Source organism: Arachis ipaensis, chromosome B09, assembly GCF_000816755.2.
Source record: "Arachis ipaensis cultivar K30076 chromosome B09, Araip1.1, whole genome shotgun sequence".
Classification (NCBI taxonomy): Eukaryota; Viridiplantae; Streptophyta; class Magnoliopsida; order Fabales; family Fabaceae; genus Arachis; species Arachis ipaensis.
In genome coordinates, this window is record NC_029793.2 from 110,698,517 (window position 1) to 110,711,437 (window position 12,921).

The following is a 12,921-nucleotide window of genomic DNA, read 5'->3' on the forward strand; positions in this document are numbered from 1 at the left end:
CTGCCAATTATGCAGATTTCTGCAGAAATTCTGTACAAAGTATTTCCAACAACCTCACATACCAAATCCTATATTCAAGCCTAGGATTCATCTAAAACCACAATTCTAACTTTCTTTTGACTAACCAAAGTTGACCAAAAACTCTTAATTCAATATATCAAAATTTCATATCATAGGTGCAACATAACCATATTATCACAACATCCATTCTTCAGCATCTCATCTATAACAACATATCTCAAGTTCTGATTTATCAAATCAATTTCCAGCAGCCATAGCAACATTCCATACACAAAATCAACATCAAAAAGTACTAGTAGCAAGTATAACTTCAAAATACACAACATCGTCAATAATTACTACATTAAATCATTAAACCAATCACCAACTACAGCCATGATTCAACTCAATTCCAACAATTATTCACACAAAGCAACCATAAACCATTTGCAGTTACTTATTTAATTTTATTGGCATTCATAACTTAAAATATTTATTTTTAAAACAAATCCCCTCCACTTAGTCTGAATTCACAACAGCAGCTCTAACAGTTTCAGTCTCAACAATGGAGGAATTAGAACCGACTCAGCAACTTCAATGACAGCTCTATCGACAAGAACAGGCGCAACAGCCATGATTCTGACCCCAATTGATGGCAGCAGTGGAGGTGGCGTCTTCAACGGCGATGGCTAGGGCTCCGATTGGCGGCAGGACTTGGCAGCAGAGGAACCTTCTTCCTTCCCCTTCATCGATCGCGTCTCCTCTCTCGTGCGCCTCTGGTCTTGCGGTGTCGTCCTTTCTCCATCTCTCCTCTCCGCGACAGCTTCGGCAAGGCATGGGTTGACGACGGGGCATGGCTCCATCCCTCTCTGTTTTGCGAGCTCTCTCCTCTCCCTTTTCGATTTCTGCGTGTGTGCATGTGGGAAGCGAGAGTGAAGGACTTAAGTATGAGTGCATTGGTGAGGCTGAGAGTGAGTGAAGTGAGTCTCTCTGTGTGTGTATCTAGGAAGAGGAGGGCGGTGGTGAGTGAGTCGTGAGGGAGGGTGAGCGTGGCTCACCAAGGAGTTGATAGGTTATAGGGGTTAAAAGGGTTAGGGTTAGGTAAAATTAGGATTTAGAATTGGGAATTTGGGATTAGGATAGAGTATTAATTTAAAACTAAATTTAACCTAATATAATTAACTTCAAATCTACTATTTAATTTTTAAATTACAAATTATTTATAAAAGTTTCATTATTTAATTTTAAAAACTCGGGTTGTTATATTATTCATAGAATTTACATGTTTAACATTTTCTTTCCTAATTTTGTGCTGCGATTGAAAACATGCTTCTTTGGCTTTAAATTTGCTAATTTTAATCCTCTCTTATTACCATTCGATGCCGTGATACGTGTGTTAGGTGTTTTCAAGTTTTATAGGGCATGAATGACTTAGAGGATGGAAAGGAAGCATGCAAAAATGGAAGGAATACAAGAAATTGAAGTTTTGAGAAGCTGGCAGCGACGCGCGCGCATAGACGACGCGTACGCGTGACTGTGCAGCAGACAAGCAACACGTACACGTGGCTGATGCGTACGCGTGACAAAGCGTCACGTGCTGCAGATATCAGAACTCGCTGGGGGCGATTCCTGGGCTATTTTTGGCCCAGTTTCAAACCCGAAAATGAAGATTAGAGGCTGCAGAGTGGAGCAGAATGGAATCAATTCATTCACTTTTGATTATTCACATTAGTTAGGTTTTAGATGTAAGGTTCTAGAGAGAGAGGCTCTCTCCTCTCTCTAGGTTTTAGGATTTTTAGTCTTGTTCCTTCTCAATTTCAGATTTCTACCTTACTTTAATTTAGGTTCCTTCTACTTTTATTTGTTCTAGCACTTTAGTTATTTATTTTCCTTGTTGATTTCTTTATTTTGTTAATTTAGTTTATGAGTTCATGTGTTACTCTCAATTTTCATTAATACAATTTATGTTTCATGTTTCTTATGGTTCAATTGCTTTGTTATTGTTATTTTCTTGCTTTGGTTATGTTTAGATTTTGCTATGTCTTGTTAGTTTTCTATGTTTTTATTTTATGCCTTCCAAGTGTTTGATAAAATGCTTGGTTGGATTTTAAATTAGATTTTTATGTTCTTAACTTAGATTGATCAATTAGAGACTCTTGAGTTATCAAAACTCTTTTGTTGATTGGTGATTGAAAATTGCTAGTTGGCTTAAGCTTCACTAAATCTAGTCTTTGATTAGGACTTGTGAACTTAAGTTTATTTTGCTCACTTAACTTTCCTTCATTGTTAGAGGTTAACTAAGTGAGAGCAAAAGGCAATTACCATCATAATTGATGATGATAATGAGGATAGGAATTCCAATTCTTAATCCTTTCTAGGACTTTTCTAAGTTGTTATTTTATTTCCTTGTTATTTACATTACTTGTCTTTTATCACTATAAACCCCAAAAATACTTTCTCATAACCAATTATAAGTAAACTTCCCTGCAATTTCTTGAGAGACGACCCGAGGTTTAAATACTTCGGTTAATAAGTGACAAACAATTTAAATATTGATTGAGGTTTAATTGTCGGTTTAGAACTATACTTGGAACGTGATTATTTTTGTGAAATTCTAGACCGACAAAAATCCTCCCCGTCAAATTTTTGGCGTCGTTGCCGGGGAATCGTAAATGTGTGCCTTATTATCAGTTATTGTATATATTTTCCTTTTGCTTGTTTGTTAGTTTTTGTTAGTTTTAGGAATTTGTTGCTTAGTTTTTGTTTTTATTTACTACTATGAATTCTCATCCATTTGGCTGTGAGAGTGGTTACAACTATGTTATAGGGAATGGAAGCTACAATGAGAACATGCATCAAGGATGGGACAATTAAAGGTGGGAGGAGCCTCAAGCTTATGGACAACCCTCTTGGCAACAACTTCCATCAACGTACTATGAGCAAGAGCCATTCCAAGATGCATATCAATCCAGTAGCTATGTTGGACCCCCTTGTAGTTACCAACAAGCCCCACTATATGCCTATGAACCCCCTCCTCAACATAGTTTTGAACCACTGTACTCACAAGCCCCATGTTACCAAATACCCCTATATGATCCTAATCCTTACCCACCATACCAAGAGCCTTATGAGCCTTACGAGCCATACTTAGAACCATCCCCATTCCAATACAATTACTCCCATGAACCATCACTTCAATATACACCACCTCCATACCCTTATCAAGAAGAACCACCTTCGTATTATGGGCCCTTTCTCCCAACCAATGAACCCTCATATCCACCCCAAGCTCCCATAAATGATACCTTTAGTGCTATTATTCAAGGACAAAGAGAGCTTCAAAATTCACTCCAAGCTCTGATATCCCGTGTGGATCCACCCCTTACCTCCAATACTCAACCCTTGTATCCACTCCAATCTCCAATTGATGACACCCTTGGTGTTGTTCTTCAATGACAAGAAGAGATGAAAAGGGAGGTACTAGAATTCACGGCTGTCTTGATTGAGGTAGTAAATTGATTAGCCTCCCAACGTTTGGACACTCAAGGAACTCCCATGGCTACATGTGGAGAATCTAATGAAGAACTGATGAGCGGATAATTTATACGCTTTTTGGCAGTGTTTTTAGTGGAATCTAGTTACTTTTAGGGATGTTTTCATTAGTTTTTATGTTAAATTCACATTTCTGGACTTTACTATGAATTTTTGTGTTTTTCTGTGATTTCAGGTATTTTCTGGCTGAAATTGAGGGACTTGAGCAAAAATCAGATTCAGAGGTAGAAGAAGGACTGCTGATGCTGTTGGATTCTGACCTCTCTGCACTCAAAATGGATTTTCTGGAGCTACAGAACTCAAAATGGCGCGCTTCCAATTGCGTTGGAAAGTAGACATCCAGGGCTTTCCAGCAATATATAATAATCCATACTTTGCCCAAGTTTAGACGATGCAAACTGGCGTTCAACGCCAGCTCTCTGCCCAATTCTGGCATCTAGCGCCAGAAACAAGTTGCAAAGTAGAGTTCAACGCCCAAAATGGCACAAAAGCTGGCGTTCAACTCCAAGAATGACCTCTCCATGTGTAGACTTCAAGCTCAGCCCAAGCACACACCAAGTGGGCCCCTGATGAGCGGATAATTTATACGCTTTTTGACATTGTTTTTAGTATGTTTTTAGTAGGATCTAGTTACTTTTAGGGATGTTTTCATTAATTTTTATGTTAAATTCATATTTCTGGACTTTACTATGAGTTTGTGTGTTTTTATATGATTTCAGGTATTTTCTGGCTGAAATTGAGGGACTTGAGCAGAAATCAGATTCAGAGGTTGAAGAAGGACTGCTGATGCTGTTGGATTTTGACCTCCCTGCACTCAAAGTAGATTTTCTGGAGCTACAGAACTCGAAATGGCGCGCTTCCAATTGCATTGGAAAGTAGACATCCAGGGCTTTCCAGAAATATATAATAGTCCATATTTTGGCCAAGAATAGACGACGTAAACTGGCATTCAACGCCAGCTTTCTGCCCAATTCTGGCATCCAGCACCAGAAAAGGATCCAAAACCAGAGTTGAACGCCAGAAATGGATCAAAACCTGGCGTTCAACTCCAAAAATGGCCTCTGCACATTGAAAGCTAAAGCTCAGCCAAGCACACACCAAGTGGGCCCCGGAAGTGGATTTATGCATCAATTACTTACTCATGTAAACCCTAGTAGCTAGTTTATTATAAATAGGACATTTTACTAGTCTTTTTGACCATCTTTGAACGCATAGTTCTTAGACCATGGGGGGTTGGCCTCTCGGCCATGCCTGGACCTTTCACTTATGTATTTTCAACGGTAGAGTTTCTACACTCCATAGATTAAGGTGTGGAGCTCTGCTGTTCCTCAAAGATTAATCCAAAGTACTACTGTTTTCTATTCAATTCATCTTATTTCGCTTCTAAGATATTCATTCATACTTCAATCTGAATGTGATGAACGTGACAATCATCATCATTCCCTATGAACGTGTGCCTGACAACCACTTCCGTTCTACCTTCGACTGAATGAGTATCTCTTAGATCTCTTAATCAGAATCTTCGTGGCGTAAGCTAGAATGATGGCAGCATTCAAGAGAATCCGAAAAGTCTAAACCTTGTCTGTGGTATTCCGAGTAGGATTCAATGAATGAATGACTGTGACGAGCTCCAAACTTGCGATTGCGGGGCGTTAGTGACAGACGCAAAAGGATAGTAAATCCTATTCCAGCATGATCGAGAACCGACAGATGAATAGCCGTGCCGTGATAGGGTGCGTTGACCATTTTCATTGAGAGGATAAGATGAAGCCATTGACAAGGGTGATGCCTCCAGATGATTAGCCGTGCCGTGACAGGGCATTGGATCATTTTCCCGAGAGATGACCGAAAGTAGCCATTGACAGTGGTGATGTATCACATAAAGCCAGCCATGGAAAGGAGTAAGACTGATTGGATGAAGATAGCAGGAAAGTAGAGGTTCAGAGGAACGAAAGCATTTCCATTCGCTTATCTGAAATTCCTACCAATGAATTACATAAGTATTTCTATCCCTATTTTATTATATTAAATTCGAAAACACCATTATCAATTTATATCTGCCTAACTGAGATTTGCAAGGTGACCATAGCTTGCTTCATACCAACAATCTCCGTGGGATTCGACCCTTACTCTTTGGGATAAGCTGGTCACGGCTTTCTTAGCCAAAGTACTTTCCTCCTCAAAAGCTGAGCAAGCTTAGAGCTGATGTTCAAACCTTCAGACAGAAAGAAGGTGAATCCCTATATGAAGCTTGGGAAAGATACAAACAGTTGACCAAAAAGTGTCTTTCTGACATGCTTTCAGAATGGACCATCCTGGATATATTCTACGATGGTTTATCTGAGCTATCAAAAATGTCACTGGACACTTCTGCAGGTGGATCCATTCACCTAAAGAAAATGCCTGCAGAAGCTCAAGAACTCATTGACATGGTTGCTAATAACCAGTTCATGTACACTTCTGAAAGGAATCTTGTGAGCAAGAAATCCCTCCTAGTACTCTCCCAAGTAATACAGAAGAGAATCCAAAAGGAGAGTACAAGGCCATTGACATAAGCACCATGGCCGAACCTACAAGGGGAGTGGAAGACATGAATCCCAAGGAGGAAGACCTCCTGGGACGTCCAGTGATCAATAAGGAGCTTCCCTCTGAGGAACAAAAGGACTCTGAGGCTCATCTAGAGACCATAGAGAATCCATTGAACCTCCTTATGCCCTTCATGAGCTCTGATGAGTATTCCTCTTCTGAAGAGAATGAGGATGTTACTGAAGAGCAAACTGCCAAGTTTCTTGGTGCAATCATGAAGCTGAATGCCAAATTATTTGGCATTGATACTTGGGAAGTTGAACCTCCCTTGTTCATCAATGAACTAAGTGATCTGGATCAACTGACATTGCCTCAGAAGAGACAGGATCCTGGAAAGTTCATAATACCCTGTACCATAGGCACCATGATCTTTAAGGCTCTATGTGACCTTGGTTCAGGAATAAACCTCATGTCCCTCTCTGTAATAGAGAAACTGGGAATCTATGGGGTGCAAGTTGCTAAAATCTCATTAGAGATGGCAGACAGTTCAAGAAAACAGGCTTATGGACAAGTAGAGGACGTGTTAGTAAAGGTTGAAGGCCTTTACATCCCTGCTGATTTCATAGTCCTGGATACTGGAAAGGAAGAGGATGAATCCATCATCCTAGGAAGACCTCTCCTGGCCATAGCAAGAGCTGTGATTAATGTTGACAGAGGTGAAATAGTCCTTCAATGGAATAAGGACTCCCTTGTGTTTAAAACTCAAGGATCTCCCTCTGCAACCATGGAGAGGAAGTAGAAAAAGCTTCTCTCAAAGCAGAGTCAACCCAAGCCCCCACAGTCAAACTCTCAGTTTGGTGTTCGGAGGCCACAACCAAACTCTAAGTTTGGTGTTGAACTCCCATATCCAAACTCTAAGTTTGGTGTTGGAGTCCCATATCCAAACTCTAAGTTTGGTGTGGAACTCCCATATCCAAACTCTAAGTTTGGTGTGGAACTCCCATATCCAAACTCTAAGTTTGGTGTTGGAGAGTCTCAACAACTCCACCTACCTTCAAAAATTCAAAACCAATTTCCCACCCAAACCCACCCATATGGCTGAAACCTTTCCCCCCTCCCTTCCCTATATAAAGCCCTCCATTCTTCATCAAATTCACACAACACACCCCTCTACACCCTTCTTGGCCGAAACACTCCCCACTCTCCCTCTCCTCCATTTCTTCTTCTTCTTCATCTATTCTTTCTTTTATTGCTCGAGGGCGAGCAAAATTCTAAGTTTGGTGTGGTAAAAGCATAAGCTTTTTGTTTTTCCATTACCATTGATGGCACCTAAGACCAAAGAATCCTCTAGAAAGGGGAAAGGGAAGACAAAAGCTTCCACATCCGAGTCATGGGAGATGGAAAGGTTCATCTCCAAAACCCATCAAGACCACTTCTATGATGTTGTGGCCAAGAAGAAGGTGATCCCCGAGGTCCCTTTCAAACTCAAAAGAAATGAGTATCCGGAGATCCGACATAAAATTCAAAGAAGAGGTTGGGAAGTTCTAACAAATCCCATCTCATAAAATAGCTGTGTTCAAGAATCATCATACTGAACTAGGAGAGTCAATAACACTATTCGAAATCTGAAGTTCCTATAGATGCCAGTCATTCTGAACCTCAATGGATAAAGTGAGATGCCAAAACTATTCAAGAGGCAAAAAGCTATAAGTCCCGCTCATATGATTGAAGCTATGTTTTATTGATAGTTTGGAATTTATAGTATATTCTCTTCTTTTTATTCTATTTGATTTTCAGTTGCTTGGGGACAAGCAACAATTTAAGTTTGGTGTTGTGATGAGCGGATAATTTATACGCTTTTTGACATTATTTTTAGTATGTTTTTAGTAGGATCTAGTTACTTTTAGAGATGTTTTCATTACTTTTTATGTTAAATTCACATTTCTGGACTTTACTATGAGTTTGTGTGTTTTTCTGTGATTTCAGGTATTTTCTGGCTGAAATTGAGGGACTTGAGCAGAAATCAGATTTAGAGGTTGAAGAAGGACTGCTGATGCTGTTGGATTCTAACCTCCCTGCACTCAAAGTGGATTTTCTGGAGCTACAGAACTCGAAATGGCACGCTTCTAATTGCGTTGGAAAGTAGACATCCAGGGCTTTCCAGAAATATATAATAGTCTATACTTTGGCCAAGAATAGATGATGTAAACTGGCATTCAACGCCAGCTTTCTGCCCAATTCTGGCATCCAGCGCCAGAAAAGGATCCAAAACCAGAGTTGAACGCCAGAAATGGATCAAAACCTGGCATTCAACTCCACAAATGGCCTCTGCACGTGGAAAGCTAAAGCTCAGCCCAAGCACACACCAAGTGGGCCCCGGAAGTGGATTTATGCATCAATTACTTACTCATGTAAACCCTAGTAGCTAGTTTATTATAAATAGGACATTTTACTAGTCTTTTTGACCATCTTTGAACGCATAGTTCTTAGACCATGGGGTGCTGGCCTCTCGGCCATGGCTGGACCTTTCACTTATGTATTTTCAACGGTAGAGTTTCTACACTCCATAGATTAAGGCGTGGAGCTCTGCTGTTCCTCAAAGATTAATGCAAAGTACTACTGTTTTCTATTCAATTCATCTTATTTCGCTTCTAAGATATTCATTCGTACTTCAATCTGAATGTGATGAACGTGACAATCATCATCATTCCCTATGAACGCGTGCTTGACAACCACTTCCGTTCTACCTTCGACTGAATGAGTATCTCTTAGATCTCTTAATCAGAATCTTCATTGCGTAAGCTAGAATGATGGCGGCATTCAAGAGAATCCGGAAAGTCTAAACCTTGTCTGTGGTATTTCGAGTAGGATTCAATGAATGAATGACTGTGACGAGCTCCAAACTCGCGATTGCGGGGCGTTAGTGACAGACGCAAAAGGATAGTAAATCCTATTCCAGCATGATCGAGAACCGACAGATGAATAGCCGTGCCGTGACAGGGTGCGTTGACCATTTTCACTGAGAGAATAAGATGAAGCCATTGACAAGGGTGATGCCTCCAGACGATTAGCCATGCCGTGACAGGGCATTGGATCATTTTCCCGAGAGATGATCGAAAGTAGCCATTGACAGTGGTGATGTATCACATAAAGCCAGCCATGGAAAGGAGTAAGACTGATTGGATGAAGATAGTAGGAAAGCAGAGGTTTAGAGGAACGAAAGCATCTCCATTCGCTTATCTGAAATTCCTACCAATGAATTACATAAGTATTTCTATCCCTATTTTATTATATTAAATTCGAAAACACCATTATCAATTTATATCTGCCTAACTGAGATTTGCAAGGTGACCATAGCTTGCTTCATACCAACAATCTCTGTGGGATTCGACCCTTACTCACGTAAGGTATTACTTGGACGACCCAGTGCACTTGCTGGTTAGTTACACGGAGTTGTGAACCATGGTCTTGGCATCATGTTTTTGGCGCCATTTCCAGGGAAAGAAAGAGCAATGAATTTTACATAATTTAAGTGTAATCACGATTCCACGTACCAGCCCCGGAAGTGGATTTATGCATCAATTACTTACTTCTGTAAACACTAGTGACTAGTTTATTATAAATAGATCTTTTTATCATTGTATTCGTAGACTTGGTTACTCCGGTTCCCCTCTGGGGCCGAGACCAATGAACTCCATTATCACTTATGTATTTTCAACGGTAGAGTTTCTGCACTCCATAGATTAAGGTGTGGAGCTCTGCTGTTCCTCAAAGATTAATGCAAAGTACTACTGATTTCTATTCAATTCAACTTATTCCGCTTCTAAGATATTCATTCGCACTTCAACCTGAATGTGATGAACGTGACAATCATCATCATTCCCTATGAACGCGTGCCTGACAACCACTTCCGTTCTACATTAGATTGAATGAGTATCTCTTAGATCTCTTAATCAGAATCTCTGTGGTATAAGCTAGATTGATGGCGGCATTCATGAGAGTCCAGAAAGTCTAAACCTTGTCCGTGGTATTCCGAGTAGGACTCTGGGATTGAATGACTGTGACGAACTCCAAACTCATGAGTGCTGGGCGTAGTGACAGACGCAAAAGGATAGTAAATTTTATTCCAGTATGATCGAAAACCTCCAAGATGATTAGCCATGCAGTGACAGCGCATCGGACCATTTTCACAGAGAGGAATAGGATGCAACCATCGACAAGGGTGATGCCTCCAGACGATTAGCCGTGCTGTGACAGAGCATTTGGACCATTTTCCCGAGAGGATTGAAAGTAGCCATTGGCACCGGTGACATCCTTACATAAAGCCAGCCATAGAAAGGGGTAAGACTGATTGGATGGAGACAGCAGGAAAGCAGAGGTTCAGAGGAACGAATGCATCTCTATGCGCTTATCTGAAATTCTCACCAATGATTTACATAAGTATTTCTATCCTTATTTTATTATTTATTTTCGAAAACTCCATAACTGTTTTATATCCACCTGACTGAGATTTACAAGGTGACCATAGCTTGCTTTATACCAACAATCTCCGTGGGATTCGACCCTTACTCACGTAAGGTATTACTTGGACGACCCAGTACACTTGCTGGTTAGTTATGCGAAGTTGTGAAGATATGTTTAGACCATGGTTCTGTGCATCCGTTTTTGGTGCCATTGCCAGCGAATCAATTTCGAACAATAATTCACAACCTGAGTAACAATTTCGCATACCAAGTTTTTGGCGCCGTTGCCGGGGATTGTTTGAGTTTGGACAACTGACGGTTCATCCTGTTGCTCAGATTAGGTAATTTTCTTTTTGTTTTCTTTTCAAAAAAAAAATTTTTCAAAAATCTTTCAAAAATTTCTCCTTTGTTTTCGAAAAAAATCTTTTAAAAAAAAATGTTTTCAAAAATCTATTTTTCTTCAGAATTTTTAAGAATGAATTCTAGTGTTTCATGAAGCATGTTGAAGCCTGGATGGCTGTAAAGCCATGTCTAAATTCTTTTGGACTGAAGTTTTGGCTTAAACTTGAATGAATTACACTCATATTTTGACTAAAGCTTGGCTGGCTATTAAGCCATGCCTGACCATTTGATTGGAGCTTTAGACTAACATGGCAAGATTCTTGGAATTCATATTAAAAATTTTGGAATCCTTATTTTTCTTTTTCAAAATGATTTTCGAAAAAAATTAAAAGAAAATACAAAAAAATCATAAAATCATAAAAATCAAAAATATTTTTGTGTTTGAGTCATGTGTCATGTTATAAGTTTGGTGTCAATTGCATGTTCATATTGCATTTTTCGAAAAATTCATGCATTCATAGTGTTCTTCATGATCTTCAAGTTGTTCTTGGTAAGTCTTCTTGTTTGATCTTGATGTTTTCTTGTTTTGTGTTGTATGGTGTTTTTCATATGCATTCTTGCATCCATAGAGTCTAAGCATCAAAGATTTCTAAGTTTGGTGTCTTGCATGTTTTCGTTGCATTAAAAATTTTTCAAAAATATGTTCTTGGTGTTCATCTTGACATTCATAGCATTCTTGCATGCATTCATTGTTTTGATCTAAAAATTTTCATGCATTGCATCATTTTCATGTTTTTCTATCTCATCATTAAAAATTCAAAAATCAAAAAAAAAATAACTTCCCCTTTTTCTCTCTCAAAATTTCGAAAATTAGATTTGACTTTTTCAAAAAATTTTAAAATCTAGTTGTTTTTATGAGTCAAATCAAATTTTCAATTCAAAAATCTTATCTTTTTCAAAATCTTTTTCAAAAATCAAATCTTTTTCATTTTTCTTAGTTATTTTCGAAAATTATAAAAATGTTTTTCAAAAATCTTTTTCTTATCTTTATCACATAATTTTCGAAAATAACATCACCAATTAATGTTTTGATTCAAAAATTTTAAGTTTGTTACTTACTTGTTAAGAAAGATTCAAACTTTAAGTTCTAGAATCATATCTTATGATTTCTTGTGAATCAAGTCATTAATTGTGATTTTAAAAAATCAAATCTTTTTCAAAACTAATTTCAATCATATCTTTTCAAAAAAATATCTTCTTATCTTATCTTTTTCAAAAATTTGATTTTAAAATATTTTTCTAACTTCTTATCTTCTTATCTTCTCAAAATTGATTTTCAAATTTGTTTCAACTAACTAACTAACTAACTTTTTGTTTGTTTCTTATCTTTTTCAAAACCACCTAACTAACTCTCTCTCTCTAATTTTCGAAAATATCTCCCCTCTTTTTCAAAATTTCTTTTTAATTAACTAATTATTTTAATTTTTTATTTTAATTTTCGAAAATTACTAACCTTTTTCAAAAAAATATTTTCGAAAATCACTAACTCTTTTTCAAAAATAATTTTCGAAAATTCTCCTTCTATCTCATCTCCTTCTGTTTATTCATCTACTAACATCTCTTCCTCACATCACTCACCAAATTCGAACCCCCTCTTCCATCTGTGTTCGAATTTTTTCTTCTTTTCTTCTTCTACTAACAATAAGGAACCTCTTTACTGTGACATAGAGGATTCCTCTTCTTTTCTTGTTCTCTTCTCTTTTTTATGAGCAGGAACAAAGAAAAAGATATTCTTGTTGAAGCTGATCCAGAACCTGAAAGGACTGTGAAGAGAAAACTAAGAGAAGCCAAATTACAACAATCCAGAGACAACCTTATTGAAAATCTCGAACAAGTAAAGGAGATGGCAGCCGAACCCAACAACAATAATGCAAGGAGAATGCTTGGTGACATTACTACACCAAATTCCAATTTACATGGAAGAAGCATCTCCATCCCTACCATTGGAGCAAACAATTTTGAGCTGAAACCTCAGCTA

At 38.4% G+C, this 12,921-nt stretch overlaps 1 protein-coding gene across 1 annotated transcript in view; it reads left to right on the top strand.

The window, feature by feature from the left end:
* LOC110266909 overlaps window positions 653–12,921 on the top strand; it is a 26,986-nt gene continuing 14,717 nt past the window's right edge. Inside the window, exon 1 of the mRNA XM_021111965.1 lies at window positions 653–833. Within this exon, the coding sequence (XP_020967624.1) occupies window positions 653–833 (181 nt within the window). The remainder of the gene's footprint in view (window positions 834–12,921) is intronic.